At 43.3% G+C, this 18,210-nt stretch overlaps 1 protein-coding gene across 2 annotated transcripts in view; it reads right to left on the reverse strand.

The window, feature by feature from the left end:
* CTSC (cathepsin C) overlaps positions 1 to 10,749 on the reverse strand; it is a 73,732-nt gene extending 62,983 nt beyond the window's left edge. Inside the window, exons 1-2 of one of the 2 annotated variants that reach the window (XM_029602289.1) lie at positions 10,483 to 10,749; positions 1,322 to 1,467 (exon numbers count right to left, since the gene is read on the reverse strand). In XM_029602289.1, the coding sequence (XP_029458149.1) occupies positions 1,322 to 1,467; positions 10,483 to 10,657 (321 nt within the window). In that variant the 5' untranslated portion in view covers positions 10,658 to 10,749. The remainder of the gene's footprint in view (positions 1 to 1,321; positions 1,468 to 10,482) is intronic. The other variant, XM_029602290.1, reaches the window with a different exon arrangement.
* Between the last annotated feature and the right edge of the window lie 7,461 nt (positions 10,750 to 18,210).

Below are 18,210 nucleotides of genomic sequence, written 5' to 3' on the forward strand. Positions count from 1 at the left end.
CCTACTAGGCCAAAAGAGAAGTGATTTATTGCCTAAGGAGGTTGTCGTTACTAAGATGCAGCTTGCATTAACATGGGAGTTATTTACCACAGCTCTCATTATTTCTAATGAGACTGTTCACTAAGGTGCATTAGCGTACCCTGCACCTTAGTAAATAAATAGGCACTTATTTCACTGCTGACCTTGTTAAGAGCCAGAGACTTATTGATCATAATGTAAGTAAACAGCAAGATAAAAGCAGACTTGTATCATACTGCCTTTTTGGGAGCTTTAACTAACCCGCCTGAGGGTCTAAAAACATCATATGCAAGTGGTGACAGCCGAAAGAAAAAGCAGGCCCTGTTCCCTAGTTGGCTGCCATTAATGCTCACAACTGCAGTGACCGTTTAAGAAAACTGCAATGTATTTCAAAGTTACTGTAAGCTGTCTAGAAACAGTAGTGCAGCATAAATATTTATGGAGCATTTTTCTATAATGCAAATATGTTAAAGTAATTTAAACTCTGGAGACTGAAGACGTATAGCATCCATTATGCAATTATAAAAGAAGAACAGCTGAACTTATTACCTACCATGAAATAAACGTGTCCACTTCAAACAGCCTGGCTTCATTTTATGCATATTTCCTAATAAGGTGCAATGGCATGTGACCTTGTAACCTTTTGGAATCACTAAAACAGATCACACGTGTGCCCAGGGTCTGCTTTTCCTCTCTCTTTGGACACCTCTAGATTAGACCAGTTGGCCATATGGGCTTCCAGTTCAGAACCCAAAATCTTCTCATCTGTCATTTCAGATTAATTTATGATCATGCATGTCTTCTTGATTATTTTACTACAGTTCTTGCTCTGCTTATAACATGCATCTTCAGTTACCAACAACGTGACCACAACGCAACACAATCGTTGCGTTCTTGCTCCTGCAAACTGAATCTGCCTTTTACCTTGCCAGGCATAACATTTTCTGCCTTAAAAAAAAAATTTACCTTTTAAAGCTCATGGTGATGAACATGACTACTTCAGTGGCAGACTACACCAGGAAGGGAGGAAATAAGACTTCAAACCAGTCTTGATCACTGTTAAACTGGATCAATTCAAGGCCCACAGCACTACTTTAAATCACTTAGTAAATACGATACATTTTGAAATGTAACCCAAAAAGCCACTATGGTCTAAAATGGAGGCATTTATTGAAAATCTTAAGGGGGTAAAACAGTTACATATTTCTACATTTCTGCATATACGTAAATTGATATTAACACTCAAGCCTTTCAAGAGACTTAACATTATAAAAACACCCATCAGCACACACACAAAACTCACCTTAAAAAAGGCAAACCATTTGTAGTCATTAATCACAACTTCAAAGCCTTGGTTGTAAATTAAAGTAAAGAACCCAGAAGTCCCCAGGTCATCCTGAGCCACATCAAGTTTCTGTAGGTGGACCACCACTTTTTTTTCCACCGGACCTTTAAAAAAAAAAATAGGAGAAAACACTTTAATGTTTATATACTTTCCATTGTGCTAACCAGAAGACTGACCTAGCAGAACCAGGAATGCATGGGCATGAACCCCTACTCAGCCACTAGATGAGAGGATTGTACAACAATGTTGGTAACACCAACCAAGAAACTCCTTCCAGAACCATCTATCACCACAGTCATAAGCCCCCTCCCTCTTCTTCAGCCCTGCTCCATAAAACCGGAGGGACTTGCCACCTCTTATCTTCCCTGTTCTCTCAATCACAAATGACACCACAGCATTCTTACCCACCCCTCTGCTGCCTGCTATTGCTGACTTCTCTCCATCTACTCCTGTCTTTGTTAAGTCCTCTCCATATTTTTTTTTTATTTTTAACATCTGTTGGGTTCCTCCCTCTGGCTCTGTGATTCTGGGACCTTTCACCTTCTGTTAAGCAGTATTGTGTCTGTTTGAACTGACACCCAGAGATCTCTTCCTAATTTTTAATTTCACTTTCTGCCATCTGCTTGAGGATATCATACCTCCAGATCATTATTAAATATATTAAAATCTGAGTTGAGTAGCATTCTCTAGTATCCAAAGGTAAAAAATATTCTCATGTGTCCCCACTGTCCTCCTTGAGAGAAAATCTTTACTTCTCTACACACTTTAAACAAGAAAACATTTCTACTTATGTAACCACAACGTTCATTTTGTAGGTTAGTCATTTAATGAAGGGAGGTTCCTCTCTAACCAACAGTTCCCATACAAACCTGAATTGGAGACAGTTCTGGCATTGGAGAAATTACTTACCTGATAATTTTGTTTTCCTTAGTGTAGACAGATGGACTCAGGACCAATGGGTATCGTACTCTCCTGATAGCAGATGGGAGACGGAGTCAGATTTCAACTCTGACGTCAGCCTACCCATGCAGCGTGCTTAGCTCTTCAGTATTCTCCTTGAAAAGCCAGTGTCGATATATGTTGCTTGATACTTGACTAACTTTGAACAGGTTCAACTGATATATAAACTTTGGCACTGGAGACCACCAGTGCGCTAAAACAATAAATGCAGACACCTAGGTAACTGCGAGTGTCTTAACAAAGAAAGGCAGAGGCTTACCCGCATAGTCTTGAGATTGATATCAGAGGTTCTCTATTTCTGGAGCAGTCGTGGATGGGACGCCGAGTCCATCTGTCTACACTAAGGAAAATTATCAGGTAAGTAATTTCTCCATTTCCTAGCGGGTAGCCAGATGGACTCAGGACCAATGGGATGTACAAAAGCTACTCCCCTAATGGGTGGGAGGCTGCATGAGGCCCACATAGTGCTGCCCTTGTGAAGGCTGAATCCTCCCAGGCCTGGACATCCAGGCGGTAGAACCTGGTGAAGGTGTGTAGGGAGGACCATGTCGCCGCCAGACAGATCTCGGCTGGCGAAAGCAGCCTGGTTTCAGCCCAGGAGACTGCCTGGGCCCTTGTTGAATGCACCTTGACCTGTAGAGGAGTGGTTTTCCTGCCTCTATGTAGGCAGCATTAATGACTTCTTTGATCCAGCGGGCTATGGTCGCCCGTGATGCCGCTTCCCCTTGTTCCTTCCCGCTGTGAAGGATGAACAGGTGATCTGTTTTGCGCAAGGCTTCTGATCTCTTGAGGTATCGGACTAGGATTCTGCCGACATTCAGGTGGTGAAGGAGGCGTGAGTCTTCATCTGGTGATGGTAAGGATATGGTCTGGTTCATATGGAACTGGGAAACCACTTTTGGAAGGAAGGATGGTACCGTACACAGCTGTATGGTGCCTGGGGTGAACCTGAGGAAAGGTTTGACAGGATAGTGCTTGAAGTTTGGAGATGCGCCGAGCTGAGCATATTGTGATCAAGAATGCAGTCTAAGGTCAAGAGGCATAGAGACAGGCCGCTTGTTTGTCTAAAGCAGTGGTTCTCAACCCTGTCCTGGGGACCCCCCCAGCCAGTCGGGTTTTCAGGATATCCACAATGAATATGCATGAGAGAAAATTTGCATACACTGCCTCCATAACATGCAAATTTTCTCTCATGCATATTCATTGTGGATATCCTGAAAACCCGACTGGCTGGGGGGGCCCCAGGACAGGGTTGAGAACCACTGGTCTAAAGGAATCCCCTGCTAGGAAGTCTAGTACTAGGTTGAGGTTCCATAGAGGCACCGGCCACTTTAGAGGTGGCCGGAGTTGTTTAACTCCTTTCAGGAAGGAGACATATCAGGATGAGTTGATAGTCTGATGCAGACCGCTTCAGACCTGAAACAGGCCATTGCAGAGACTTTAACCTTGAGGGAGTTGAGAGACAACCTCTTCTGCATGCCACCCTGAAGGAATCTTGGCTGTCCTCGGAAGGAGGGTGCGGTCTTCACACCAGGCTTCAAATACTCTCCAGATCCGTATGTAAGACAGAGATATGGAGAACTTGCATGCTCTGAGCAGGGTGTCAATCACGGCTTTTGAGTAGCCGCACTTCTAGTGCACACTAGCAAGATTACGCAGCCTGAAGGCAATAACTCCGGTGCCTACTTCTCAACAAAATACTGGTCATTATTCTATCTATTTTATCATTCCCAAAAAAGAAGGAACATTCTGACCCATCCTGGACCTCAAGGCTGTCAACAGTTACCTGAAGGTACCACACTTCCACATGGAAACCCTATGCTCCGTTATAATGGCAGTGCAACCGGAAGAATTCTTAACTTCTCTGGACCTATCCAAAGCCTACTTCACAGCCCGGTCCATCAGGACCACCAGCACCTCCTGCGCTTTGCGATACTGGGCAATCATTACCACTTTCGAGCGCTACCCTTCGGACTAGCCACCGCTCCCAGAACCTTCACCAAAATTATGGTGGTAGTAGGGGCAGGCTCCGGCCATGCCCCACAATGAGAAGATGCAGACCCATCCACAGGAAGAAGACATGGGGGGCAGACTTACCCTCTTCTACCAAAGATGGGTCGAAGTAACATCGGACAAATGGGTCCTAACTATCATTCAAGAGGGGTATGCCCTGAAATTCCAATGCATCCCCCCAGACAAATTTGAGATCACCATGCCACTCCCACTCAAAGAGACTGGCATTGGAAACCACACTAGCAGAACTCCTTCTTCCCTCAGTGCAGCCGCTACTACCACCAATCTAACATGGAGGATAGTAGACCCTCCCCCCCATACCTGAGGACCAACCATAAGGATGTAGTTAAGACGACCAAGCAACTTTAAGCTTAGAAGATATAGCACTCTTGTTATGACCAAAATAAAAAGTAGAATGTTATGGGTTGGGTTTTTTTTGCTATTTTTGTGATAAAAAATGTAATAAATCAAATATTTGATGAAATTTTGTGTTTCCTCCTGTACAAATTTGTACAGTTCCTTGTGCAATGTATCAATTAACTTATTCATATAACCAAAAAGATTTAACCAAAAAAAAATCTCAATTTCAGGTCCCACCCTACTTTGTTCAGTATATAATGCAGTATTTCCCAGTCTTCTCAAGCTGAAAGCACACCTACATTAACAAAAAATGTTGTGTGGCACAACAAGGAAGTCGTCAGCGTGGTATAAGGCAGTTAGCTCAGTTACCTTGGATGCTGCATGTGGCTTCCAGAGCTCCTCCACTGAGCCTGTTCCAATACTGTCCTAATCCAGTGCATGCTCTCCCCATCTCACTCAGCATGAGGATAAGGCAGAGGCTGGAAGAACTCAGAGGTGGAAGACCAGGTGGTGCCGAATGCTATGCATGCTGCACAAATCAGGATCTGGCTATCCGTGCCCTGTATGCTTCCTATTAAATTACCACAGTATGGAGCTCCTATAAGTTTAATAGCTACCACCGGTGTCTCTTGTTGCTGTGAGGTGCTGAGAGCAGAGCCCAGGAACTGATCTGGTCCCAATCAGGCATTGGTGATTTTTCCATGTCATACCCCATAAGGTCTGAAGGTACACTGGCATAATGAACTCACATTTATTTCCTTATTTTTCTTTAAGGCAGTGGTTCTCAGACAAATCCTCAGGACACACCTAGCCAGTCAGGTTTTAGGATGTCACAAGGAATATGCACGAGATTGATTTGCATGCATTACCTCCCACTGTATGCCATCCTATTTCATGCATATTTATTGTGGATGTCCTGAAAACCTGACTGGCTAGATAGATATGCCCTGAGGACAGAGTTGAGAAACTCCATACTTTGCCAAATCTTTACTGCTTCCACCACAAAAATCAATTTCTTATTTTCTTTCCATCTATAGTATATCCAAAACACTAAAAAAAAAAACCTGTCATATGCTATTATATTTCCTTGATAATTAATATTTCCCATCTATATAGCACAGATGGGACTAACCCTCCTCTACTATAGTTTGACTCTCCCTTTGCTTGCCCCAGTTCCTATACTGGCTTCCAATTTTTTTCTACATGCAAGCATTTATGTTTATCTTCAGTTCTGCACCACCTTTGCACACAACTTCTAGCCCATCATGCAAAATCTCCATTCTCACTTTGAGGGTCTGTTTATCAGATCATGTTATGGCATGCTAGTAAATAAACCCCACTGAGATTAATGGGGCCTATTTACCAACACCACATGTAAGGTGTCATCATTGCATTTTGAAATTTAGGACCCTTCATCTCTTCCTGTGTCCTATATAGGGTATAGGCCTCTTAGCTCACTTTCACACTGGTGAAATTCAGGACAGTTTTAATGCACAATAATTTTTATTTATTTTTTTTTTTTTTAAACTCTACATGCATTAAGTTAATGGTATGCTGATGTATCAGGAGTCAAAAAAATTGCACAAACCAGAAAATGTGCACAAAGAAGAGGTTTGGCACACAGTAAAACTTTTTATACAGAAATATTTTATGCATAATCCATGGTTTATGTGCAAAATCATGTTTACCATGTATAAAATATGACTTATTTGCATAAAATTTGCTTTGAGCACAGAAAGCATTTTTTATGGCTAAATCATACTTTATGGGAAACTTTTTCAGATAAACAGATAAACCATGTTTTCTGTGCATTAAATATGAGTTATGCACAAAAAATGCATTTATGCGTGGAAAACATGTCTTTGTTGCAGAAAGCATGTTTTCTGCATATAACGTAGCATCGGAACTCCAGCTTCCATTTGTAGACTTAACTCCTAGTCTGAGGTGGAGTAAAGTTTCCAGCACTAAGAAATCACAGATGAAATCTGAGCGTTAAAGCTGTGCGCAGGCTACTTTTTTTTTAAACTCCTGATGCAGTAAGCAAATGCACAGGAGTTAAAAGTGCACATGCCATCTATAATGTGATCTCAGCACAGTCTGAACACACATTTTAACTGAGCGGAGTGGGGAGGGTCCTGCCCGTGATTATGTAGACTCAGAGAAGTGAACATATTTATCAATCATGGGGACTAAAGAAATAACAGCATTCTTCTAAAATGAAAAGTTCTTGTTACATTGCTTCTCCTTTAATTAAAGCCTGGGATGCTCTGGTTGGAGAGTTTATGGCCACGCATATCATTGTCTGTTTCAACACATCAAGTACAGTGGCTGGTAATTTAGATTCCTTTGGGTGGGGGGCAAGAGGACATTTTTAGTAATTTTGAGGCCACAGAAGGGGGGTGGAGGGCTGAATCCTGACATGCAATGAAACTGAAGGCTGGGTCTTGATCACTCACCCCATCGTGCTGGAAACTTTGCCCCATCTCTGACCAGAAGTAAAATTTTCAGTGTCAAGTAAATCTGGATTAGGCCAAACAGACCTCTCTGCATATGGGGGGGGGGGGGGGGGGGGGGGGGGGGGGGAAGTACTGCTTGATGCATTAATTTGCATAAGATTTCATTTGCAAATACTGGGCACCCTACCAATGTAATGTGCTAAAACATCAAAGTCATCATATTGAACTGGGCCCTTTGTTCAATAGGTAACACACACAACCGGGCTAATTCAGGCATTGCGCTTGCCCATCTTAAACAGCCAAAGATTAAGTGAGCTGCCATATTCTCTGCCATCTGTAAACACTAATATTTTAGATTGCCCCACTAGGTGTAATAAGGCACAAATCAGGGCTTGAACAACCAATCTAAAGACTGAAACCCCAGAAATGGATGCAACCTTCTCAACTGCTTAAGTTTAAAAAAAGGCCCTTTGAACCACCACAGAAATATGGAGGTCCAGATTTAAAGACTGATCCAACACCATTCCCAAGTTCCTGACCTTTGAGCTTTTAGTTATCACCATACCTTTTATACTCAAAGGCAGAAACTCAGAAGGATCTTCAACCATCCCCCATGTACAGTACATCCATTATGTTTTCCCCACATTCAATAATTTATCTACCTCAAACCACTTCGAAAATCAAAATTTAACCCATCATTAATCCTCCGCACTGACTCACTAGGATCCTTACCCGCCAGGAAAATCATCAGCATGAACGCTTCCGAATGATTGACCCTAGAGATTGTAAAAAGATGTTAAATAGAAGATAAGGAGGTCCCTGAAGAACCCCCCAGTCCATACTAAAAGAAGCAGAAAACGCTCCATTTGCTTGAACCACCACCGATCTATCAGCTCAAGAACGACATCAGCCAATTCAGCACATTGTTGAATGCACGTTTGTATGCAGAACACCTTGCTGCATAAGCAGTAAAGTTTGCACACAAAAACAGGTGAATTAAAAGCCTCAAGCATGGCAAAGCCGAGAGATATGCACACAAATGGGACTGCTGTGCACCGTGCAGATTTTCAAAGGTGCCCATGGACACGTATGGGTGTGGGCATGTTGATGGAAGGCCAAGAGATGCATGCATGCATATATACGTACGTGCACAGGGGTGCGCTGCGATCCCCTGCCACATAACTTTACTACTGCTATGGACGCCATGCAAGTACAAAAACATCTAGGCTAGTCAGCTGGGTTTTAAGAGTTGGGACTAACAGGGGGAAAGGGAGGCTATTAAATTAGGATGGGGGTTGGAAGTCCTATCACAAGGAGTGAACTGGGAAACCAGGATATGGCATTGACACTTGCTCCTTATAAAATTCCCCCCCACTTACACAGTAGTCAGCATTTGTGCACATCCATTTAAAATTATGTGCACGCGTACTTCCATTAATAGCTAATCTCCCTCTCCATGGACTTGTTTCGCATTAATAGTTTGTAATGTTCTTGTTCCCAGTTATGTTATCCAAGTTGTTCTCTCCCTGTTCTCTGTAAGACACTTGCTGTCATTGTTTAATATTTATATTTGTTGCATTGTAAACCGGAGTGATAAGTAACTCTGTTACCTGAACTTCGGTATAGAAAAGTTCTAAATAAATAAATACTTGCATTCAGCCTATTTTATAAACATGCACACATATTATAAAATGGCCATGTCTAAGGACACGAACTGGCAAGTGTACATACATTTATTTGTATTTATATACTGTCATCCTGTTATCAATTACAACTGTTTACAACAAAAATACAGTAAAAATTAAAATCAAATCATAAGTTACATTAAAATAAGTGATGACAAAAACTTAGCAAAAAATATAACAATTCAATACATTTCATAACTAAAAATAATGGCCCCAATCATTTATTTTTCAATTCTATTTTTTTCTTACGTTGACATAATTCCAATAACTCACTCAAATTAGTGCTCTCATAGGCTTGTTTAAACAGTCAGGTTTTCAAATTTTTCTTAACACTCAAAAAGCAATTAATATAGCTCTTTCCTTTTCCTAACTTAAATGTGCAGTTCATATAGAAAGAATATTTAAAAGACCTTTATTCGCAGATCTTAAGTTTTGTTGAGAGGTGTTAAGTTGCAGAGAGATATTCAATCATTCTGTTTTTTCATTATTGATGGGTTTTTGTAATAGACATAATACTTGTAAAATTCAGAATATATTTCAAGGTAACCAATGAAGAGCCATCAGTGTTGGAGTAATAAGATCATATTTTCTGTTGGTCCTCAGGGCCTTGGCTGTGGCATTTTGCAATAACTAATGGTCTTATGGTGCTTGCTGGCAAACCAAACAAGAAAGCATTACAGCTGTTTCAAAGTTGGGTGCATCACTGAGGGTTAAACTATGCTAACCACAATTATTGTCAGCCCCAAAGTTACCTCAGGAGATCTGATACAAAGAATATTTGCTGTAAATTCAAAAGCAGATTGAACACGACATATCTGAGAGCTCCAGGCACACTGTATTGAAGGCCTTAATAAAAGCTTGGAAGTTTTTAATCACGCTGCTGATCAGAGACGCAGATTGCGCAAAAGGATGTGCAGGCTGGAATTTCCCAGCAGGCGCCTAACCATTAGTCAGCAAAATATTACATTCCCCCCCCCAAAAAAAAAAAACAACAAAAAACCAACATAGCTCAAACCGCTTCGTTGAAAGATGGAAATTCCCTGCAATAAAAGCTATTTAGCAACTTTGTGCTTTCTGGGACAGAAAAATAAACTATGTATGTTCTCCATTTACTGCATCTTATAACTTGCTATTTCCAATTTACTCAACGCGGTTCAAAGGTCATTGAAGCCTATGCTATTTTCAAAACTTTTTTAGTATAAGTCGATAGAACTTCAAAGATTGTCACGCAGCACTAACTAAAAAAAAGCACGGTAAAAGGGAGAAGAAAGGTATTATTCAAGCATGGCTAGCAGTCACACGAGTTCTATTGAAATAATTTAGAAAAGAAAAAGTTTCTCCCAAGCTGTGTTCTTTCTTACAGACACGCTACCTTGCAAAACTACCCATGACAAGAAGCGCCGGGGTACGGGTAAATTTCAGAAAGAAAGAAAAAAAATACTGCTATACACTCTAGCAGAGCTCTGCCTCAAGTTATTATAACGAGGGATTTCTCTTTTAGGACTATTGATCGAGAAAAGGTGGTAGTGGGTTGATTACGGAGCACACACAGGCTCTGTGGCCCCAAAGAATCTTCGGTCACAATCATACCCCAGTGGCGCTAGGGCAGAAAACGTGGGAAGAACCCCTCCCCCTCAAAACTCACCCTGCTGCGAGCAGTTGATGCTCTGGTCGTGCACCCCGCCGCTGCCGCGCCACACCTGAAACACCCAGGTGCCCTCCAAATCCTGGAAGGAGCAGTTGGCCGGAGTGTCCCCCAGCGAGCGCTGGACCCCAACCGCGCACAGCACCAGCAAGAGCCAGCAGCACGACCTGGCCATGACGCTTCTGCTACCCAGGAAAGCACCAAAAGCAGGCAGCAAGAGCCCGACTGGCAACCCTGAGCTTCAAGGAAATCACATGACCCGTCCTCGCGCCCGTCACATGATTGGGGAAAACTCCCTTCGGCCCAGCCTCTCCGCGTAATTTAACTGGGTCTAGCGGTAGAGTTGGAGGTGCTGTGAGTGCGCAGGCGCGGTGCTGCCGACTGGGCAGGGGTTAGTTAAGTGACCCCTGGGCTCCCGACGTTCCGCGGTGGTGACGAGATAGAGCTTCTCTTCGGCACTTTTTATCCCAGATAGGGGCTGGTAGGTCGTTCTGGAGGGCGCATGGCGTTTGCGTATTTCCTTTAGAATGATATTTCTCCTTAGCATGGTTTGGGAAGGCGGGTGGTATTCACCAAAGTACTCCAGATGCTGTTGCTCAATTGGGCCGCCCTCTGGTCCACCACTAATATGACCTCTCTGTTCCTCGACCCCCACCTTCCCAAACTAATTCAGTTCCAGAGTTACAGTCTGGGTGTTTTGGGGTTTGTTTTTTTTTGGATAGGCACTATGAATATGAGATATATTTACATAGTTTGGAGACACAGTATATATAATATAGTCTCCAATCTATGTAAATATATCTCAGTTACGTCTGGAATTGGTTGCCAGAGGATGTGGTTAGGGCAGTTAGTGTAGCTGGGTTTAAAAAAGGTTTGGATAAGTTCTTTGAGGAGAAGTCCATTAACTGCTATTAATTTACTTGACCTAGAGGTAGATCTAAGTACGCCAGATTTTATAAGATACGTCTGTAGCCGCGCGTACCTTATAAAATCCGGGGTTGGCGCGCGCAAGGCTGCGCAAAATCGGCAGCCTGTGTGTGCCGAGCCGCGCAGCCTGCCTCCGTTCCCTCTGAGGCCGCTCCGAAATCGGAGCGGCCTCGGAGGGAACTTTCCTTCCGCGTACCCCCACCTTCCCCTATCTAACCCACCCCCAGTCCTACCTAAATCCCCCCCCCCCCCCCTACCTTTGTTGCACAAGTTACGCGCGCCGCCTCGGCATCCCCCAGCACAGGCCGCAGTGCCGGGGGACTCTGGACTACCCTCCCGGCCCGCCCCTGAACCGTCGTCACGCCCCCGGACCTGCCCCAGACCACCTCTGTCCCTGGACACACCCCTGGTCTGCCGACATGCCCCCTCCCGCCCCTTTTACGAAGCCCCGGGACTTACGCGTGCCAGTGTGCGAGTGCCCTGCGCGCATAAATCTGGTAGGATTTACGCGTGCAGGGCTTTTAAAATCTATCCCTTGGGGAATAGCTACTGCTATTACTGGCATTAGAAGCGTGGGATCTACTTAATGTTTTGGGTACTTGTAACCTGAATTGATCACTATTGAAAACAAGGTGCTGGGCTTGATGGACCCTTGGTCTGACCCAGTATGGCAACTTCTTAAGTGAAATAGATATTCAAAAGGATTCACCGAATTACCCAAACAATGCCCTTAATGTTACATTTCCTGCCTGCCAAGTAGATAGATACATATTAACCAGGTAATAACTTAACTACAATGTAACTGGATAAAAAAAAAAAAGGAAAGGTGGGGGAATATTCCAGAGGCAAAGCTAAAATGCATCTGGCTAGTGAAGATATTCAGCATTAGCTGGATAAACTTAGCTGGGGAAGTCTGATCAGTGAAAATACTGCCCTAAAGTTACCCAGGTGACTTTCCTGCTCCCTGACTTACTCAATATGGTCCTCATGTGTATTTAATTATTTACATTTTACATTATTGAGATACAACCTGGGCAAAGTGGAGGACAACCATTAAATATACAAATTAAAAACATACATTTGAAAATAGTATTTACACAATTTAACTGCATTACGTTTTTACAAGTTTTAAAATTAAAACTCTCACGCAACCTATCAAATCCTGAAAACCAGACTGGTAAGGTGTGCCTGCCAGCCATGGTTGAGAAACACTATTTCAAGGTTGCTTGCTTGTGCCTCTTGGCTCTGAAGTCCATAAGATTATGTAGTGACCCTTCGTTCTCTACTAGCCAGTTGGTCCCTAGTTTAAGTCCTAGGCTAGATTTAGTAGTTTGCAGAGGGTCCCTGCAGGTGCCTCCACAGAGGAGGCTTGTCAGGATTGGTCAGCATTTTTTTCCACGGAGGCAAGCAGTGCATGTGGGGCAGTGGGGCAGCTTTTGTTAGAGCTCAAGGAAGCTAGAGGGTTTTGCAGTGTTCCCCATTTGTTTGGGCTCCACAGCCTGAGACAGGAGAAATGGCATTTTGGAGAACCGGAAGAGGTGCTGTTATTCCCTGCCATTCAGCTAAGGAGGATCAGCAGTAACCTGCCTGCTAGAGAAGAACAGAGAAATATTTTTTTGGAAGGAATTCTTTTGTGGGGAGTTTCTGCCCACTAAGATGTAAGAGAGAGATTGTTGGAGTTTGATCATTTTTTGGGACTGTCTACCACCAGGAGATCAACCTTGGGTTTTTTTTTTTTTAAAACCAGAGAGACACCACCTTCTAACATATGGAGGGCAGGGTCTTGCCTAGTGGTTTGCCACATAAAGCAGGGGTAGGCAAACTACAGTGCATGGACCAAACCCGGCCCGACAGATTTTTTTTCGGGCCCTCCTCCTCAATTTGCCTCATTTTTCTCTGGCCTGCCGGCACCTTGAAACAATGTGATCAACAATGGCCTGACATCACAGGCCTTTGTTCATGACTTCAACCTTGATGTCGGCAGTCAGAGGTGACCTCCTCAGAGGCAACGTAGGAAAAGCAGCATCTACCAATTAAGAGGAGCAGTGGGGCAAGAAGAAGAAGAACATTGTCCAGCCGGAAACAGATGTGTGTGGCAGCTGACATAGAGAGACCCGTGTGGCCCCATCCCACCGGCGGCAAAAAGAAGTGGAGGCCTATCTCTTCAATTTGCCCGGCAGTGCAGAAGGTGCACATTTGTTGTGCAGAAGGTGTGCATTTGCACGGCCGGGCAAACTGAGCCCATCTTGTTTGTACAGGCCTTGTGGTATTAAAAGTTGGTGAGGGCAGAACTTTCTCGGTGCTGATCTCATGATACATGAGATCAGCATTGAGGAAGTGCTATTCCATGAATTTTTATACCACAGGGCCTACAGAGGAGAAGCAGCAGAATAGGCTTCTGGATGATGGATCGACTCCTTCCCAACTGTCACACAGCTACGATGACAGCGGCACTGGAGGTGTAAGACTCCGAGGTTGCCTTGTGACTGGGTGTGTATGTGTGAAAGAGAGAATGAATGGGTGCCAATGTGGGTGTGTGTGTGTGCGAGAGAGAATGAATGTGTGCCTGCCTGGGGGTGTGTGTGTGTGTATGAGAGAGAATGAATAGGTGCCTGCCTGGAGAGGTGTGTGTGTGTGTGTGTGTGAGAATGAATGGGAGCCTGTCTGGGTGTGTTTGTGTGTCAGGGAGCCAGAGTGAGTGCATGTGTGTGTGGGTATGTGAGGGAGTGAGAGCAATGTGTGTGGGTGAGTAAGCATTTTGTGTGTATGGTTGAGAGGAGCCTGTTATTTATGGAGATCCGATTCAATTTTGTCTTTTGGTATGGTCCTTGTGAGGACTCAGTGCCTATGTGTGGGTTTGGCTAGTGTTTGAAGCTTGGTGCGAAGATTGAGGGGTTCTTCCTTCGGTTAAGATCCTGCTCATTTTGGAATTTTTGCAAGATGGATTGAGGAAGGGGTTGGCCCTTAATTCATTAAAAGTACATGTGGTGGCTCTTGCCTGTTTCTGAAGTCAAGTGAATGGTGGACTCTTGTCAGCTCATCCAGATGTAGCCCGTTTCTTGAAAGGAGTGAAGCATCTTCATCCTCCCTTGCGGTTACCGGTGCCCTTGTGGAGTCTTAATCTAGTTTTGGATTATTTAATGGGTCCTATGTTTTGACTGATGTGTAGCATTTCCTTGAGGTTACTGACCATAAAAACAGTGTTTCTTGTGGCAGTTTGTTCTGCAAGTAAAGTATCTGAAATACAGGCCTTGTTTTGCTAGAAGCCATTTCTACGAGTAATCCCAGGGGGCAACACAGCTGCATACTGTTTCTTCCTTTTTAAGAAAAGTGGTCTTGGATTTTCACTTGAACCAGTCTATTTCCCTTTCATTTCTAGACAAGGCAAGAGATGCGGAAGAATGTCACCTGTTATGGCCCTTGCATGTCAGAAGTTAAGTTAGACTCTAAGTTAAGTTAACTCTAAGAAGTTAAGTTAGACTCTAAGTTAAGTTAGACATCTAAGTTAGACTACTGCAACTCACTGTACCTTGGCCTCCCCTTCTCCACCATCAGACCTCTCCAGATTCTCCAAAATGCTACTGCAAGGATAATCAATAACGCACGCAAAACAGACCATATAACCCCCATACTCAAAGACCTACATTGGCTCCCCATTTCCTACCGTATCATGTTCAAGACCCTCACCATTATACATAAAGCTATCCACACGCATAACTCCCTCTGGCTCAATGAACCACTACAACCAGCCCTATCTGCCCGTCCCACCAGAACACACCTCAAATGCACCCTACAAGTCCCTTCACTTAAGAAAGCCCGTCTCTCAGCAACCAGGTCCCGTGCCCTATCCATTGCGGGCCCCACTCTTTGGAACTCTCTTCCTCCCGACATCCGTCAGGAGCAATACCCGTTTAAATTCCGCAAACTGTTAAAAACCTGGCTTTTCCACCAAGCTTTTCCGGATTAATTTTTTAGTCACCCCTTATTCCCCCTGCCCTCCTCTAGTCCGCTGATATCCTTCATCACCTCTTCCCCACCCAACCTCTTTGTAATTCATTATAAACCTCTTGTAGACAGTGCAATCCTTTTCAGCCCCTTGTAAATTTAATTATAACGTGTTAATTTTGTTATTTCTATCCTCTTCTCTCTTTTACTTTGTTCAGGCTCCGCTGTTTCGGACCTCTATCAGTTATCCTCCCCCTTACCCTTGTTATTTGTACTTTCCACCTTTTGTTTTATGTGAACCGATATGATGTGTACTTTAATGTCATGTCTTGCATTATTTGGTGGTTTCAGAACCTCTTAGAAAGACGAACCGGTTGTTTATTCTCCATGGTGGGATTAAACAGGGTGAACCAGCATTGTGGGCTACAATAGCCCACTGGATTAAGGAGGTAGTCACGGTTACATATGTAGATGCTGAGCAGCCGTTGCCTAGTCAGGTTAGGGCTCATTCCACTAGGGCTCAGACAGTGTCATGGGCAGAAGTTAGATTGTTGTCTTCCGTCGACATTTGCCAAGCTGCAACTTGGTCCTCCTTAAACTCTTTTTCCAGGCATTTTTGGCTGGATATGCAGGCCTGGGAGGATGCAGCCTTCACACGTGCGGTTTTTGACTGGACTGCGGGCAGCCTCCTGCCTTGTTCGGGCGTAGCTTTGGTACATCCCACTGGTTTTGAATTTGCCTGTCTGTACTCTAGGAAAGCAGAAATTACTACTTACCTGAAAATTTCCTTTTCCTTGGTACAAACAGGGGGAATCCAACTTCCTAACGTTGGCTGCCGAATGGTTGAACTATCATCCTGCGTGGCTGTGTGTTCCAGGGAGTACTGATAAGTGACAGTCCAGTCCCTAGATTAGTGTTATTACTCTCCTTGTCTGAGCTCATTGTTTTTCCTGTTGGCCGAGTGCTGGAATGGTTATCTGTTAATAATCAAGTTTTGCTAGTTTGTTCACAGTTGGCTTTTGTAGAGAACACTGGCGGACTGATGCACTGCAGGGGTATATATACTGTGATGTCAGCTTTGCTGTGCCTCCATCTGCTGGTAGAGGTGCATAACCTACTAGTTTTGGACTCACCTGTCTATACTAAGGAAAAGGAAACTATCAGGTAAGTAGTAATTTCTCCTTATTTGATGTGTCTGTTTTGAAATATTTTATGGATGTTTGGAACATTTTTATATGAGTTCTTAACTGTTTGATGTTGTTCTACTTGTTCATTGTGTTAAATTATTCTTTTTATTGGTTTGGTTGCTGCTTTGGTCCTCTCACTGTGGGGTATACGTGACACTGTAACTGCCCCCCCCCCCCCTCCCCGAGTTCTTTAAGAAAAAAAGTTTGCCTACCCCTGATCTAAAGGACACTGCTTCACCTTTTACAACTCAGGAAAGAGATACGTTTGGACTGTTTATTTTTGCGACATGATAAATTGGAGAATTTTGTTGTGAATCGGACTTCAAGTATTTTAGGTTGCAGTAATTTTTTGTAGAACACCCTACCAGAGTTTCCAGCCTCTGCACTGAGAATCCGTGGTGCCCTAAGGCAAGGTCACGCAAAGTGTGAGTACAATGGAGAACGAGAACTTAAAAGAAGTGAAAGACTGTATGCAGTTCCCCACCTCTGTGAGCCTAGGGCCTGGGAAAATATATCTTCCTCCCTACCGGAAAGACCTTTTAGTACACTGGGGCCTTCAGTGGACTGAGTGGTATGAGAAAGATAGAGAGTTGGGACAGGAAGAAAAGTGGTCCCAGGGACAGCATCCTACCTCTCTATTCCAGGAGGCCCTCCAAAGGGGGGAGGGGGTGCTACAGTTACTTAATCCGTTTCTCTGACTTTGGACAGGCAACCCAAGAACACTCAGGCTGGCCCTGGATGTGCTTTACATTGGCCCGGGTTTGCATCCTACCTGCTGCAGGTTTACATAGGATTTTCTTTCTGTTCACAAAGAGTAGGGAAGTCCAGTATCATGGTTTCATGACGGTTCCCACTGTACAGTTGACATCTTACTCATGTGAAAACAGCCCTTGCTCCTTTAGAGAAACTGTCATCGGACACTGGAACCGGGTGGTGTAATTGCCATGCTAATTCACTTAGATATTTGCAAGTAACTGTCAATAGACAAGTTGTCGGTAATACCTTTTATTTATTTATTTATTTATTGAATTAAATACATCTGTGATCATCTTTCAGAGCTGTACCCCTTCCATAGGTTGCTATGTAAATTTTAGGTAACTAAGCAGCCTTGCCAAGTTTCGGGAGAAAAAGAAGCAGCACTGCCTTTCAAAACACGCCCAAGCCTTTTCAGAAGAAGGACAGCGTAGGTGTTTATAGCCCTAACTTACTTTAAAACATGCTGACACAATTTATGTGGCAAATAACATTGGCATCATCTTCAATATCAAAATGAGGGCATCTTGATAAACTTGCATGTTTTAGCTCAGTGTTGTTCAATTTTACTGCTAGTACTACCTTTCAAAATGCTTATGTGGTCTAACACATTTTATTTATATATTTATATAATATATTATATAAATATATATATTATATAAATATATATATACCGTATATAATATATTATATAAATACTGTATATATATATATTATATATTTTAAAAAACTTGTTTTCCACACACTCCACTGTTCAGAGTGGGGTTACATTAAAAAAAAAACATTATTAAAAAACAAAAAAAGCATTCACAATTACGTACACCACAATATGAAATAAAGAAATCCCCACTGCTTATCTAATAGCACATCTATATTCACAATCACTGAACATTAATGGCGCACCAGGGTTCGCTCC

This window comes from Rhinatrema bivittatum, chromosome 5 (genome assembly GCF_901001135.1).
Source record: "Rhinatrema bivittatum chromosome 5, aRhiBiv1.1, whole genome shotgun sequence".
Classification (NCBI taxonomy): Eukaryota; Metazoa; Chordata; class Amphibia; order Gymnophiona; family Rhinatrematidae; genus Rhinatrema; species Rhinatrema bivittatum.